General features: G+C 52.6%; 2 protein-coding genes across 4 annotated transcripts; both read right to left on the bottom strand.

Annotated features, from left to right (window-relative positions):
* Positions 1 to 2: 2 nt before the first annotated feature.
* Positions 3 to 12,296, bottom strand: Il11ra (interleukin 11 receptor subunit alpha). The gene is made up of 14 exons (XM_052176294.1): positions 11,190 to 12,296; positions 10,337 to 10,545; positions 7,072 to 7,171; positions 6,896 to 6,956; positions 5,518 to 5,687; positions 5,277 to 5,391; positions 5,042 to 5,074; positions 4,801 to 4,967; positions 4,064 to 4,227; positions 2,343 to 2,484; positions 1,896 to 2,018; positions 1,321 to 1,417; positions 1,025 to 1,107; positions 3 to 398 (listed from the first exon to the last, which is right to left on the bottom strand). Exons 3-14 carry the CDS (start codon positions 7,169 to 7,171, stop codon positions 358 to 360), a joined length of 1,296 nt encoding a protein of 431 aa, XP_052032254.1. The 5' UTR covers positions 10,337 to 10,545; positions 11,190 to 12,296; the 3' UTR covers positions 3 to 357.
* Positions 12,297 to 12,373: 77 nt separating this feature from the next.
* Galt (galactose-1-phosphate uridylyltransferase) lies at positions 12,374 to 15,624 on the bottom strand. Of its 3 annotated transcripts, XM_052176295.1 has the most exons (11): positions 15,469 to 15,624; positions 14,998 to 15,167; positions 14,705 to 14,780; positions 14,565 to 14,613; positions 14,315 to 14,444; positions 14,133 to 14,189; positions 13,846 to 13,968; positions 13,492 to 13,624; positions 13,303 to 13,386; positions 12,806 to 12,960; positions 12,374 to 12,552 (listed from the first exon to the last, which is right to left on the bottom strand). In XM_052176295.1, the coding sequence occupies exons 1-11, from the start codon at positions 15,548 to 15,550 to the stop codon at positions 12,472 to 12,474; spliced, it is 1,140 nt and encodes a 379-aa protein (XP_052032255.1). In that variant the 5' UTR covers positions 15,551 to 15,624; the 3' UTR covers positions 12,374 to 12,471. The 3 variants fall into 3 exon arrangements, with proteins under 3 accessions (XP_052032255.1, XP_052032256.1, XP_052032258.1); XM_052176296.1 differs by lacking the exon at positions 15,469 to 15,624 and having other exon boundaries at positions 14,705 to 14,783; positions 14,998 to 15,092; XM_052176298.1 differs by lacking the exon at positions 15,469 to 15,624 and having other exon boundaries at positions 14,705 to 14,731; positions 14,998 to 15,081.
* Between the last annotated feature and the right edge of the window lie 502 nt (positions 15,625 to 16,126).

Below are 16,126 nucleotides of genomic sequence, written 5' to 3'. Positions count from 1 at the left end.
TCTCCAAAAACTTCTCTCTCTTTTATTTCAATTCTTCACACTCTCCAGAAGGGCTAAGCCCAAGACCACACACTCTCCAATCATCTGTACACACACAGACAGAGAACTTCTGTTCCCCGTCTCACATACACACGGTCACAGAAGCACAGACTTCTGTACACATTCCTCAGGTGCACTTCCACCTCAAGGATGACATCAGGTCCAGAGAGCATTCAGCCGGCAGCAAGTTAGGAGTATAGGTGTCCAAGAAAAGGGCTGCACACTTCCAGCTGAGACCTCCATCCACAGGGATCCACTGCCCTGCCTCTTTCTCCTGTCGCTTTAACCACCCAAGTCTGACAGGGATTACGGATGAAATCAGCTGAAGTTCTCTGGGGTCCTCTGCAGGTTTGGAATTCCTAAAGGAACAGGGAGACTATCAAGAGACAGGAGGACTGGATCCAGACATCCTGAGACTAAACGGGGGACATTTCCAAGCCAAACACTCTAAGGTGAAACAGAGGAGCACGTTTTTTGAGGGAACCCTAACACCCTAAAGATAAGGAAGTAGACATAGCTCTGGGCCACAGGTAGGGGTGGCAAGATGCACGTGCCAAGCAAGGGAGCCTAATGACCTGGGTTCAGTCCCCGGAACCCATCCATGTAAAGGTAGAAAGACTCCAAACACATGCTATGACACGTGTGCTTCCATACACATACCATACACATGCACAACACACAACAGTAATAAGTTTTAATTTTTCATATCAAGGAGAGGTGCAAGACATTTAAGTGGGACTGGTGGGGGTGATATCAGTTCTGACACCTTGGAAATGAAAGGAGCTACCTGTAATTCCCAATACTCTAAGGGAAGAGACCCATTTCTGAGAATAGGCACTCAGGAATGAAAGGTCTATCTGCTCTCCCCCTAGCCTAGATATAAAAGGAGACCCAACTCCAGTGATTCCTGGGACCCATAAAATTAACAGGACATCTGGTTCTTAAGTCAGACACTCAAGCACTTAGATGACCAGGTGCTACTCACCTGGAAGCTTTTCCACCGGAATCATTGGCGCCAAGAACCCAGGTTTTTGAGGTCCTTCCTTCCCACTCCGTCTCAGCCTCAGCCTGAAGCAAAAAAAGGGCAGCTGTCTCCCTAGTACCAGGCCCCCCCTGGAGGATTTATTAGCAGAGGATGAGGAATCATGACAGAGGACAGTCGGGTGGGGAGAAGTGGTTCCAAAATCCGGCAGCTTCAGCAGAGGGTGGGAATGCATGTGGTCCCTGAGCATCAAAGCAGCTGGTGGCAGTACAGCTAAGGAACCAGTGGTACTCTCTTACCAGAGCCCTAGCGCCAGGGCTCCAACAGCCAGGCCAAGGAAAGAGAAGATTCCCAGAGATGCTAACACAGCCACTTGTTCCAAGGGGTCCCTGTGATCTGAAGGAAAAGGCCACATGTCACTGGGAGAGCAATGTTAGCTATTCTTTTCCTTCCTCCCTCAAGACAGGGTTTCTCTGTGTAGCCCTGGCTGTCCTAGAACTCACTCTGTAGACCAGGCTGGCCTGGAACTCAGAAATCCGCCTGCCTCTGCCTCCCAGAGTGCTGGGATTACAGGCTTGCGCCACCACTGCCCAGCTAACATTAGCTATTCTTTTAAAAAAAAAAAAAAAGATTTATTATATGTAAGTACACTGTAGCTGTCTTCAGACACCCCAGAAGAGGGGGTGTCAGATCTCACTACGGATAGTTGTGAGCCACCATGTGGTTTCTGGGATTTGAACTCAGGGCCTTCAGAAGAACAGTCAGTGCTCTTAACCACTGAGCCATCTCTCCAGCCCAATGTTAGCTATTCTTGATGCTGCCTCCTGTCTAGGGCTTTCATCCTTCACACGCTTGGTCAATCCATCAAACTTACCAAGTGGCCTTGGGTCTGGCTGCAAGGAAGGCCTTGGAGGAGTGGGGCTGTCCTCCTGAGCCACTGCCTCTAGCTGCTGCTCATGTCCCTGGATCCCATCAGGTATCTCATCCTGCGGGGGACCTGAAGAAAGATAAAGCCGAGAGGTGCGCACAGAAGCTTCTGCCTTTCCAAGGCAGGGGCAGGGCTAGAACCTAAGTCTGAGGTAGGGGCCCAGGAGGCAGTTTCAAAGGGTGTGGCCAGCTTCTGGGGATCTGGCTTGTAGACTTGCAGACATAGGGTCTATATGTGCAGAGCTGGAGACAGGGACTAAGGTCAGAAGAAGGCTGCAGGCCAGCAAGGCTATCGAATAGGACAGCAGTGCTGAAGGCCCCTAGCAAGGGGTGTGTACAACTGTCTAGTGGATGGGGGCTGTGGGGAGGCCCCACCCTTGTCTTTGTCTCTCACCAGTGCTAGGAGTACCCCAGGCCTCTGGGCTCCAGGCACTCCAGGTGCCAGCATCCAGAAAGTCCCTGGCACTGACTCGGACCGCATGGGGCAGCCCAGCCACAGCATCTGTGATCACCTCCTCCAAGCCAATGGGCTCCACCTGGAGGGAAAGACGGCTCCTCAGGGTGTGGTCGCAGCGGTAAGTAGAGAACCTGCCCAGCCGCAGCCAGCAGAGCAGCCCTCCCCAGTGCTGCCATCCCTATCCGATCTGCCAGCGAGGGTCTAGGCCCCATGTCGGGTGGCTGATGGGATGAATCTAGGTCTGGAATTTGTAGAGGAAGCATGTAGAGGTTACTTAGAGGGCCTGTGATGTCAGTCAGTCTGTGTTCAAAACTTAAGTGACTCGCTGAATGAACTGTGGGCCTCTATGCCTCAGTTTCCTCATTTGTAAAACAGGGGTGACGATACCTAACCGAGATAACATGTCAAATGTATCAAAGTACCCAGTGGGCAGACAGCTCTAAATGCAGATTATGAACTAAAGGGGCAGCTTCCCAGGACAGATGCAAATCGATCTTTGACATTTCTAGATGTGGAGATAAACTATTTTCACCTAGACACAGGAGTATGTCTATGAGGAGGGTCCTCTGGGCAAAAGGTATCCCCTTTCCTAGAAGTTATTCTCTCCTCTCTCTCTCTCTCTCTCTCTCTCTCTCTCTCTCTGGGGGAGAATGGGGGTGGGGTGTAGTAGTTGTATATGTGTGTGTATGTATAGTATGTGTGTGTATGTATAGTATGTGTGTGGTGGGGTGTGTGTGTGTATGTGTGTATTTGTGTGTATGTGATATCTCTGTGTGTGTATATATATATGTGATGTGTGTATGTGTGTGTGTGTGTGGTGTGTGTATGTGATGGTAGTGGTGGTGATATATGTGTGTGTGTGTGTGTGTGTGTATGGTGTTATGTGTGTGTATATGTGATGTTTGTGTGTGGTGTATATGTGGTGGTAGTGGTGGTAGGGTGTGTGTGTGTGTGTGTGTGTGTGTGTGGTGTGTATGTGGTGGTGGTGGTGAGTGTATATGTGGTGTGTGTGTGTGTGTGTGTGTGTGTGTTTGTGTGGTGTATATGTGGTGGTGGTGGTAGGGTGTATATGTGTGTGTGTGTGTGTGTGTGGCGGTGTGTGTGTGTGGTGGGTGGGTGTGTACAGTGGGGTATGCCACATGTATACATGTGGTGGTCAGAGGAGGAACTCAGGAGTAAGTCTTTCTGCCTTCTGCACTGTTAGAAACACATTCTTTGTTACCCTCAGCTGCACAGCAGCCTGGCTAGCCCATGACTTCTAGGTGTTCTCCTGTCTCTACCTCCCCTCTTGCTACTCAGGTTATAATCTATGCTGTCTCGCCTGACTTTATGTGGATTCTGAGGATTCAAACTCAGGTCCCTGTGCTTATACAGTGATCATTTATACACTGAGACATTTTCCCAATCCCTAGAAGTGATTTAAAAAAAAGCCATTTCTGTCTTCCACAGACAGGCTTAAATTATAGTTAGTTACCCAGGACAGGAGTCCTACCAGCTACAACTCCAGCACCCAGCTCAACACCTTGGGAACACTTATCTAGAGGGGGAATCAGGTCTTCTGAGAGCTGCCAGTGCCTAGAAGCGATGCAGAATATTTGAGTTCTCAAACCCAGAGACAGCACCGGAAGATCAAAACTGAGGCACACTGCAGACCTCACCGTGGACCAGGCTGGATGCTGCGCTGGACGGTACTGCAGCCGGAACTTGAGCAGGAAGTGGGGTTGGCGATGCCAGGAGGCAGGGTATGTCCAGCTGGCACGCAGGCGTCTCGGGTAGCCAGGTACCGATTCCACCCGCAGTCCTTGGGGGGGATCAGGACGCACTAGGGGTAGCCAGACACGGGTTCAGGGTAAGTGGTGGGTACTCTTCCCTTCCCAGTGTGTGTGTAAAATGCTTTAGTCAGATATGTCCCAGGAAGAAGAGAAAATGTCAAATGTGCTCACTCATTGAGCCTCAGGACCTGTCTGTCATTATAGTAAGATAAGCAACAATAGGAAACCAGAATTTTGATAACTTTGAGTGATAAGCAGATTTTTCTTTCCATCCACAGAAGATTCACTGGCCCAAATTCCAACCTAAGTTTACTGCCTTCTCCCCTGCCACACTCAGATCAAGTAAAACAAAAACAAACAAAAACAAAAACAAAAAAAGGGGGTGAGGGGGCAAGCCTTTCCCCTAGGCAGGGAGAGCATGAGATGGAGCTGCTGAAGTGCAGAAGCAGGAGTGAGCTAGGCAGCGGGAAGGATGAGTGGGTAATGACGGGAGCCTCTAGGGTACGCACTGAAACCATCTGTGGTGACTCAGTCTTTATGAAAAGGAGAGGAGCAGTGGGAAGCGGGGCAAGGGGACTGTAAGTGTGGGGGGGGTCTCTGTGCTGTGGGTCTGGGGTACTCACAGATGCTCTGCAGTCTCACATCCAGTAGGCATGTGCTGGCCCCCAGTGGGTTCACCTCCGTCACATTGATCCGGTATTCACTCCAGAACTCTGCCCCATGCACCACACATCGGGAAGCCTCCAGAGGGTCCTGTGGACATGGCCAAGGCCCGGTGGATGGACTTTCCCTAGAAGGGAGGATGGCGGCTTGGATTTTGGAAATAGGTCACAAGTTAGAGTCCCCAGTCTCTCCATGTCCTACCTCTGACTCTCAGCTCCTGGGAGAGTCTTCTTCCTGGTATAAATAAATAAATAAGTAAATAAATAAATAAATAAATAAATGAAATTTTAAAAAGGTTACCATCTGAGATCAATAGGACAAAGGGCCCCTATTTTCCCTGAGAACTTGTCAGAACCTCCCTCCCTGCCTCCCATACCCATACCATGCCAGCAACCCCAATTCCACAGGCACATATACCAGACACACCCACACATACCTGTAGGAAGTAAGGTAGCGGGTGGGCAAACCGCTGACCTTGCCTGGACTCCAAGTACAGGAGAAGTTTTCATAGTCTACTGCTTGGCAGGAAACCTCGGGACGCACTGGGGGAACTGGAGACAGAGGGCGTAGCTGGAGACCGAGACATCCCTAGCTCCATCCTATCCCAGAGGGCTTACTCGGGTCCCAGGTCCCCTTGGGACTCCCATGGCCCCTCACAGCCACCTTCCCTAACTCACAGCCCAGCTTCAGGGTCACCATGCCCCCCAAAACACCATCCAGGGTCCGGCAGACGTAAGTGCCTTCGTCGTGGCTGTCCGCCTGGGCCAAGACCAGTCTGTGTCCTAGTCCAGAGTCAGGTCCCTGGAGCAGCCTTGAGTCGCCGTCCCGAAACCAAGACACTGGAGTCCTGGAGGAGAGATGAGAGGAAGCAGAGAGACCAGGTTGGGCTGTGCAACTCTTCTCTGAGAGCATCTAAGCACACCTGCAATCAAACCACGATTCCGTGCCCGGTGTGGTGGGGCCTAAGAATCATCTCGGACCAAAGCAGGAAGTTCATGAGTCTGGGGCAAGTTGGAGCTATGTAGTGAGTTCCAGGCCATTCCCAGGCACCAACATAGATACATAAATAGGGCTGGAGAGATGGCTCAGCGGTTAAGAGTGCTGACTGCTCTTCTGAAGATTGTAAGTTCAAATCCCAGCAACCACATGGTGGCTCACAACCATCCATAATGAGATGCGATGCACTCTTCTGGAGTGTCTGAAGACAGCTACAGTGTACTTACATATAATAAATAAACAAATCTTTAAAAAAAATACATAAAATAAAAACAAGAAGGAAAGGAGACTAAACCCAAGCCCGAATTCCCTTCACACAGTCCCTTGGGGTCCACTGTTGCCTTCTTTTCCTTTATCATTCCAACTTCCTTCTGCATAGTCCACATTCTCTTCTTTCTGTTCCTTAGTTCTGAGGCCATCCCCATTCTGGGGTGTGTACACAAGCCGCTGCCTCCGTCAGGAGTGTGTCTAACCTGGGCATTGCTGCTCCTTTCTGACCAAGTCTTTTTTTGTTGTTTTTTTGTTTTTTGGATTTGTTTTTTTCCAGACAGGTTTTCTCTGTATAGCCCTGGCTGTCCTGGAACTCACTCTGTAGACCAGGCTGGCCTCAACTCAGAAATCTGCCTGCCTCTGCCTCCCAGAGTGCTGGGATTACAGGCGTGCGCCACCACCACCCGGCTACTGACCAAGTCTCTTATATGCTTGCCGCCTGCCTTCCCCACTAAGATGAAAGCTCTCGGAGACACGCATCTTGATGTGTCTGAGAGCCTACGACAGACCCGGCACTTAGCTGGGTACTTAAACATCCTGGCCAGTTGACTGACTGATGATTATTTTTTTGGTACTAAGTACCAAACCCAAGGCTTTGCACATGCCGGGCACCAAGCTACACCCCCAACACTGGCTGCACTTTCTATTGAATACATACATCTGGAGGGTTAGGACACACGAGCGAGGATTACGGCCAGAAGAAGCGAGTTTAGGAGGGAACGCAAGATCTGGGCAGGGTCAAGAAAGGGTTATGAGTGTGGGATCAACAGACAGGGGTCAAACACTTACCCAGCATCCACTCCAGGGCAGCACAGCATCACGGGCCTGCCAGGCTGCCCATACTGGACCCCTGTAAAAGGCAGATTTTACTTCTTTGACAAGAGGAGTAGACTACCAAGTCCTGGGTGGGGTCACTGTGTCAAAGCACGAGGTTATACTTGGGAGGCAGAGAGGCATTTGCTTACCTGGAGGACCCCAAGCTTGGGGGCAGGGGGAGGAGGAAGACACCAGGGCTGTAGCGACGGCCACCAGGACCCTGGTCAGCCCTGAGCAGCTGCTGCTCATCTGTGGAGAAAGAGGACACTTAGGACTCACCCACCCATGAGCCCTAAAGCCCCGCTTATCCTCTCTAAAGCTGGGCCTTCCTTAACGAAAACTGAAGTATCAAGAGAGATGAAGCGATTGGAAATGGCTGAGGAATCTAACCTGAACTCCCCTTTCTTACCATATACCCAGTGCTGTATTTGTCCTTGTGTATGTGTCCACACACAACACACACACACACACACACACACACACACACACACACACACACACGTTCGTCCCAGGCCTGGGCTCAGGGCCCAGAACAAAAGCCAGAGGCAACAGACTGTGCTAGCATTCACCCCCCCACCCCCACCCCCGCAACACAACACACCATCCTTGGCGCCCACCCCTGGCACCAAAGATTGGCACTGCCTCAGCCACTCCCATTAACCCATACGCTTCAGCTGCTGGGAATCCTGGCATTTACCCCCAACCTGACCAAAGCTAATTACTGCCTCTGGCCAACATACAGCAAACCTCATCACCGTTAGATAGGGAGCTGGCATGATGGGCCCCCAAATGCACCCCATAATCCCAACATGAGGCCCAGCCCCGCTCTGGCTGCCAAGCCTCTGGCCCAGGCCTGGCTTCTTGCTCTCGTACTTGGGCCACTCAGATGGGCCTGGCTTGAAATCTCGTTGGTCTCAAGCCTGTGAGGCTGGATGGAGCTAGGGTGCAGGCCGGGGCTGCAGAATTAAGCGGATCCAGATGCCCTGGCTCCTGCCTGAGGCTGGGAGCAGGCGAGGAGCCAGCAGATGGAGATGGAGACAGGGTGGCTGAGAAGGGAGGGGAACTGGGAGCCCGCAGCAGCAGCAAGAGCCTGAGGTGGGGGCCACAGCACCAAGTGCGGGAAAGACGTGTTCAGGAGAAAGGCAATGGAGCTGGGGGCCAGTGTGCAAGAGGTCTGGGCTTGGTGCAGCAGGGACTCAGGGCTGAGAAATGGACATATAGGGAGGACTCGGTGCTGGGGGGTCAGGCTGGGGGTCAGAGGAGCGGCAGCAGATTGAAGGTGGTAAGAGAGGGGCAGATGGCAAGCCCTCAGCCAAAGCACCACAAGACTCCAGTGTAGGGCAGAATGAGGCCTTCACAAATCTGTGTCCTCTGACTGTCTTATTGCCCCCCATCCCGTCCCAGCCCCACTTACCCTGGTTAGTCCCACCCTACCTTGATAATCACAGTGACTGAGTGCCCATGGCCTCCAGACTTCCTTCTGCAGTCTAAGAACTGCCTCTCCTCGCTCTAGCCACCTAGTCCGTGGGACCCCAGAACCATCCCCTCCTTCCCAGACTGAGCCCCGCCCCCTCTGGGCCTTAAGAGCTGAGCAGGCCCCCTCCTCCAGCTCTTCCTCTTCCCTCTCTCATTCCCTCCCACCCTAGGGCCTGGGAAGGAAAGAGGCCTCCCCCCTCAGACTGGAAAGGAAGCCAGAGACACAGCCAGGACCAGCAAGGAGGAGAGAAGGTTAGCTTCTGCTTATGTCCCTGTCCCTGTCGCTAGAAGATTTCCTTTGTTTTCACAGAGCTCCCAAAGCCCTATTTGCTCAGGGACCCACTAGGTAGTTAACTAGCCCAAAGATATTCACTTGAACACATGTGGTCATAATAAAAGGAATTAACACACAGACACACTCCTTCCTGTTCTTTCCACTCTCCAGCAATGTTTCCTTGGGGCACAGCTGGCTGTGTTTCCAGGGGAAAACAGGCTTCACGCTGGAGAATATAAGGAAAGGCCAGAAACCAGTTCCCCCCCCCCTCCCACCCCCTTCTCTGGAGGTTTCAGCCATTTCCATTTTCCCCTCCACGGGTCGGGCCTCAGCACCAGGAAATGCCTTTGATCCCTTGATGCCAGATATACAAGACGCAGTTACCCTCAGATTCACGTTCTCAGATAGAGTCACACACAGACACACACGCAGACACATTTAAACAGCTTAGCCGACTAGAGGTCCTACTGACACAGAGACACATGCTTTATGTATGTGGGGGGGGGGGGGTTACCCTATAATCCCTAAAGGCAACTCCTCACCATGAGGAGCTCACAGGAACTCTTAATAAAGATAGATCAGCGTCATATCAAGGCTACAAGTCCTTGTGTGGTCAGAAACAAAGAGTAGGCAGGAAACTCAGACAGAGGGAACATGAGACACCTGAGGGTTGTGGGGTGGGGGAGGGGGTGGGAGGAGTGAAAAGATATAAAAATCTCTCCAGGAAGGTAATCATGGGGACATAGAAAGAAATGTAAAGAAACAGAACCAGGCATGAAAACAGAAACACTAAAAGATCAGGGACTTAGGGATGTGGCTGATTGGTAGAGCTTGCCTAACATGCTCAAAGCCCTAGGTTTGATGCCCAGGGGCATACAAAAGCAGATGTGCCACTTCTGCAATCCCAGGAATCCAGAGGCTTAGGATACATGTGGCCCAGTGATGGGACTTAGTGTCTCAGCCCTGGAGACAGAGCCCAGGCCCTGGCTCACACCTGACAAGTGCTCTGTCACTGAACATTCTCAGCCCCCATCAGCTCCAGAACAGAGGAAGAAGGAAAGCCATGTGCCTTGGGGGGTGGGGTGGATTGCTGCTGGCTGGGTAGAAAAGTTAGTCTGCCTCGACAACTTTAGTAGTTCCCAAATAGACGAACACAGCTTCACTCCCACACAGTCTAGGTGAGGACACAGGACACATCACGGTCACAAGTCTCACTCTTGCTCTACAACTGAAGTCACACATTAGTACACACACATACACACACACACACACACACACACACACACACGCGCGCGCGCGCGCGCCACCCTGGCAGACAAAATCTAGACCCCCACAGAAGCTTCCCAAAACACATTCCCTGGTGTGGTCACAGCCCTTCTCCCAAACAAACATCTAAAGAAAAAACTGCCCACTGGCAGACACGGTCCCCCAGTTGCTGTACCAGCAGCAGACCCAGCTGGAATCACACTCTCAAACACAGTCGCTGACAGACACACCAGATGACACCAGTTACAGAGCCTCACACACACTGACATCGCCACTCACACAGACACACTCATAGCCCATCAGTCACTCGCTGCCTTTCAGATCACACACCACCCTGCCCCGCCCCCTCTTGGCAGGACTTGGGAGTCAACACCCGGGTCCCAGCAGCAGGGCCTCACCTTCTGCGGCAGCCGCCGCCAGCGCCCTCCGCCCTCACCCTCTGCCCCGGCCTCTGCTCCCTCCAGGGCTGAGCTACGGCAGTGGGGGCGGCTCCTTCCAGCGCCAATAGAACGAGAGAGGTGAAGCAGGGTGGGGGCTTTCGGCCCATTGGAGCCTCCAACTGCCAATCACTTCCACCTCCTCTGGACACTTCCTGTCCCGTCTGGAACTTGAAGGAGGGTGCCAGAGTTAAATTCCGAGGACAAAACCTGAAACTGCATTCCTCAGACCTCTCCTGAAGGCCCGTTCCCATGGACAGCAGGCCTGAAAGTGCCCAGGCCCTTCCTCTCCATGTTGTCCACACAGCCTCAGGTTCCCTGCTGAACCTCTGGGCAGCTGTCTGTATTCGATGAAGGTGCCCCTGACTCCAGATAAGATAGGGAGCCAGGGGGTTGGTCAAGTTCTCTTTTCAAACAGTCGGGTCGGGTCCCGTGCCAGTGAAATCAGACTCTCTTCTGGTTGCCTCTAGATTTCTGTGCTGTTTTTAAAACTTCCCAGGCGTTTCCAATCCTTACAGACAAGGTTAGGGTGTGTTTATAGGTGCCCTAAGACTTAACCACCTACCCAGCAAACAAGGGAAGTGCCTACTTTGTCAGATTTTCCAGCCCCAGGCAACATTCCCAACCCCAGGCCCCACCCCCCTTCTAAGCTTCCAAGGTCTCAAGAAGAATGATCCCAGGTTGGAGGGCAAGGGGAGAAAGGCAGGGTTTTCTAGGTCAGGCCCAGTCACTTGTCCAGGCTTAGTGTGACTTCTCGACCCTAAGAACGGATGAAAGACATTCTAGCCATCCCCACGGCTGTCACAGCTCTTACACTGCGTGGTATCTGGTCTCAAAGATCAAATGCCCCGTAGTTCGTCCTCTCTCACAAGGAAAAGCGGATCCAGAGAGGAGGTTGACTCAAGATCATTCCAGGCCCTGGGGCTATCTCTGGCTGTCTTCACACGCTAGGCACTGTTTTCGGCTCCATGTCATTCTTGAAGCATAGGTGCAGTACTGAAGCGACATCTGCTGCACGTGGAAATGGAGGAAGCCAAGAACAGAAAGCCACACGCACGCTCCCCAACCCGCCCCTTTAGCCCCTGTGGTCTGTAGCAGCGTCTAACTGTGGCCACTCGCAAAACCAGGGTTTTGGCCAGCAGCCCAGTGTCTGGGGTGACCATGGGACTAGGATTCTGCTCACCCTCTCCCCACCAGACTCTGAGGCTCAGGCTTAGTGAGCTGACACCAGGCTCAGTGACAAACACGGCTCTGGCCTTCTGGAAGACACTGCCAAGCTAAGAACACAAGATTTTAAACTAGTCTCCTAAATTAGCATGCTGTTTATATCACACAAGTGAAGAGGATTGGAAACAATACTGAAACTGTTTGGAGAGCAGAAGTAGAACTTCTTCTCTAAGCTGGGCAGTGGTGGCGCACGCCTGTAATCCCAGCACTCTGGAAGGCAGAGGCAGGCAGATTTCTGAGTTCGAGGTCAGCCTGGTCTACAGAGTGAGTTTCAGGACAGCCAGGGCTATACAGAAAAACCCTGTCTCAAAAAAACAAAAACAAACAAAAAAATTCTTCTCTATACTTAGGGCTGAATACGGGGCCTTACACATGTCAGACACACACACACTCTATCATTGACCTGTTTTTCCGGTCCTTTGTACCAGATGGTCTCACCAAGCTACCCAGGCTAGCCTTCAATTTTCAATCCTCCTGCCTCAGCATCCTGGGTAGCCAGGATTACAGGCCTGTAACACGAGCTCCATCTTGGCTTTGGTTTCAGAGACTAGGTCTTGCTAAGTAACCTACACTGGCCTCAAATTCACCACCCTCATCCAGCCACCAATGTGGTGGAATTACAGGCATGCACCGTCATGTCTGGCTTGGTGAAGGGGATTCTTACACCAGATTTTTGAAACTCTGTAGGCAAGAGTGTTTGGAGTCACACATAGCCTTTACCAAAACTCCAGAATGGAAGAGTCCACACTCCTCTGGTGTCAGAAAACATGGTTAAAGCGAGAGACGCAGTTTTATTGATGTCACATCTGCCCGACTCCAGGTCCCTGGTCTGTCAGGTACAAAGACTCAAGGCCCTGCGGTGGTCACAGTCAAGCGATGGCTGCTGTTTCCTTGTCTTTCTGCACCAGGCTATAGTGTACTTCAGGAAGTGCCCTTAATCTTTCAGCAGCCTATAAGAAGACAAAAATCAATCAGGGAGTGTAAGGGTCACCTGGAATTGTACGAAGGAGGAGTTTTAGGCCCAGGAAATTCCAAAGAGGGCTTATGGGATGGCGAGATTGGTTCGGGCTGACTGGAGTCACCAGCGGGTGAAGTTGAGCACTGGCCCAGTTCTAGGAAGGCAGAGACTTTTTATGAGGCTCTTCAGGGTTGTGACTATGGAGATCCCGTGAGGAAATCAGGTGAAAGGACGTGAGCCCTGACCTGTTCAGGAGTGAGGTCACGCTGGGCCTGGGCAAGCATTTCATAGCCAACCATGAACTTCCGGACAGTAGCAGACCGCAGGAGAGGGGGGTAGTAGTGAGCGTGCAGCTGCCAGTGGTCACAGGTGGCTCCCGTCTGTAATCCTGTGGGAGCCCCTGACAAGAAGAAGACTGAGATGACCCGGGAGGCCCTTTGTCAGCCGTCAGCCTAGCCTCTCCCCTAAGCTAGGCCAGGTCCCTGGATGTCACATCTCCCAGCGTCTCCCACCAGGGAGCTCAAGCATTAGGGAACAGTCAGTAACAGCGTCACCAAATCTCGCTTCTCTCAGTCCCAGTATCCCCGCTCTGGACAATTGTTTTAAGGGTAGCAAGTGCTGTAAGGCCTTGTAGTTAATACTTATCTAATCCTTATATAATCCTTAGGGATTATAGTTCCCTAAGCCAGAATCTAGGAGCCCAGAAATACTGTCGGGGCTACCCCAACACCAAAAGCCTTACCATGCCAACCCATGGAGTAGGGAAAGCTTGTCTCAAACAGGTTGTCATACTTGGTCAAGAGCTTCTTCATGACAGACGCTAGATCTGGAATCAGAGCCTGATTTTCACCCCTGGGGAATAGAAGCTGGCCCCATCACAGCTATGCTATCCAGCACCTGGTTCCACGTCCTACCCGGGAGGGAGACTCACCATCACGCTCAGCGGGGGTCAGCTCAGGCAGCCGCAGCACGTGCCGCCGGGGCAGCAATAGTGTCTGGAAAGGCCACACTGCCCAGAAGGGGACCAGAACTATCCAGTGCTCACTGGTCAGGACCAGACGTTCCTGGACACACAGAAGGAAGCATGTCCTTTGTGACAGAGGGGGTGGGGAAGGGCGCACGGCAGGAAAGTAGAAGAGTCTGCGTCTCTCCACGTGTACTAGCACCTACTGTAAGCCACCATTATAGTCCTTTAGGTGGCTGCTGATGTCCTATCCCCCCAAAGCATGGTGATGATGAAAGGACTAGAGACTCCCTGGGGACACAGGACCCGGCTCTGTCCCACCTTCCTGAGGAGCTCTTGGTGACCATATTCCAATAATAAAGGCTTGCCATGCTGGCTCTGATATGTCCGCTGGGACCACTCTTCACGCTGGGCAATATCTGGCAGGAAACTGCTAGCCCAAACCTGTCAAGGGACAAGCACAAAGGAGAACGGGCGAGACCATTATCTCTAAACCTCCGAACTGCCAAGGTGTTTCTTTTGCCCTATCCCTTAATCCAGTAGTCCGGTCCACAGTGCCGGTGGACTCAGCCAAGAAAGCCATTACAGCCTGCCGCATGCATACTTGCCTGGCAGTGGGGATGGGGGTTAGAACAGCCCATCATGGCTCCTTTGTTTTCAAAGATCTATTGGGTAAAAGGAGAGAGAGTCAATAGTCACACAGATGTCAAGTCAACCCCTAAGCCTCATACCCTGTGAAAGCAGTCATGCTACTCCCCAAAACCAAAGTCACACCCCCCCCTTCACAGACCTGGACCCAAGGGTACTGGGCACCCAGCTCCTCTGTGACTGAGGCCCACGCATCGATGACAGCTCGGATCTCAGGGACAGACATGAGTGGCAGCGTCACATCCGACCAGGGGTGGAAGCACATGACCTTACTAGGTGATGCGGGAAGAAGGACACGGAGAGTGGGATTGGGTGTTCAGGGCAGGGCCCAAGCCCAGCTCTTAGTCTTCAGCCCTGGGCTGGAGGGTCTAAGAGGGGGAAGCCATGGTTACCAAACTCCTCTGGCGGCCTCGGCTCGGAAGAGAGGATGGTCACTGGGTCCTGGAATAAAGGAGTATTACTCTCTGCAGCACAGGTTCCTCCGGTCAGACGCAGTCTCCCTTCTCCCCAACAGTGGTTAAATTGAGGGTACCTGGATCCGGAGCATCAGGCTGCAGAGCTGGGAAGTCATTGTCGAATAGAAAGGTGCCGTCATAGGGGGGATTCACCTACTGACAAGAACAGGCTAGAAATACTACCACCTGTCGCAATTCAAGGGCTACACAGGCTGCGACCCAGGGCGAGAAGGCCCATTCAAAGGATCAAAATTGCTGGCCGGGAAATGACCCAAAGGGAGGCGCACTACTCCCCCTGGTGGGAGAAGGGCAGTAATAAGGGAGAACTATTTCCTCCTCTTCCACTTGGTGGCGGTGTATTCGGGCTTACCTCCCCATTAGCTCGCGTGGCCCCGGGACACAGAGGGTTGAGTGGGTCGTGGCGGGGCACCGTCTTCAGAAGCTGGGGCTCCACTTGTCCTTGCCAGGGCCGCTTCATGCGATGGGCTGACACTAACACCCACTCATCCTGGAGCGGGTTGTAGCGAATGTGCTGGTGTTCTGGGTACAAGTCAGTTCAAGGATCAGTCAGCAAAACTCCCCTGTCTCCCTCTTCCCCGAATGGCTCTAATGCCCTAGCAGACCCACGTTCAGGGACGCTCAGTCGGTTTCTAGAAGCTAAAGGCTGGCGGAGGGGAGTGAAAGGGTTAAAGTGCCACACGGCCTGCAAGCCCTTCCTTCCCTGGCCCGCCACCCTGGCCTCGGGTCGGAGTGCAGACCTTGACTCTTGGGACTAGAACTTCCTACGGAAAGGGAAGGCTCGGCTCCGCACCGCAGCGGGTCCAGGCCGCCCAGTAATTACCGCTCGCCCGGAAGGTCGCTGCCATGGCGTCCGCCTCTGAAGTCGGCCGGCGCTGCTCAGGATCGGCTTCGCTGTGCGACATGAGGCCACTCGAACCGACTAAGGTCAGTCAAGAAGGTACAGAGGGTAAGCGCACCATTCCATTTTTCCCTTCCCCGCCCACCCTGGATGATTGGCTAGTCGCCAACACGTGACGAGGGACAGCCTGGCACTCGAGGGCGGGGCTCGGGGCGCCACACACCTCCCCGGCTTGTTTTGATGATTCTCCGGCGCACCGCATTGGAGCCACTTTTCTGGAGAGCATCTGTGAAAAACTCGTTGCTGTATTCATTTGTCCGGCCACGGATTCAGCAAATATGTACTGGAGGGGAAGCAAAATTTTCATACGCGTACATAATAACTTTTGGTCACAGTCACCCTCCTTTGTTACTATCTCCTTCCCACCCGCTGAAACCTTTCTTCCCAGTAAGCCCCGCTACTTTCGTGTCCATTTTAGGGTTGCTGGCATGAGCTATTTATTGGAGCATGGGCGACATCAGCTTCGCCACTCAAGGACATTCGTACCAGCAACCTTTAACTGCCAATAGTCCCTCCGAAGGGGCGGAGCCTCCTGAGTTCGCCTCCCCACCCCCAACCGCACTCCTCACCCCCCACCCCC

This window comes from Apodemus sylvaticus, chromosome 3, assembly GCF_947179515.1.
Source record: "Apodemus sylvaticus chromosome 3, mApoSyl1.1, whole genome shotgun sequence".
Taxonomy (NCBI): Eukaryota; Metazoa; Chordata; class Mammalia; order Rodentia; family Muridae; genus Apodemus; species Apodemus sylvaticus.
The sequence above is the reverse complement of the archived record's forward strand: the minus strand, read 5'-3'. Positions and strand labels throughout refer to the sequence as shown.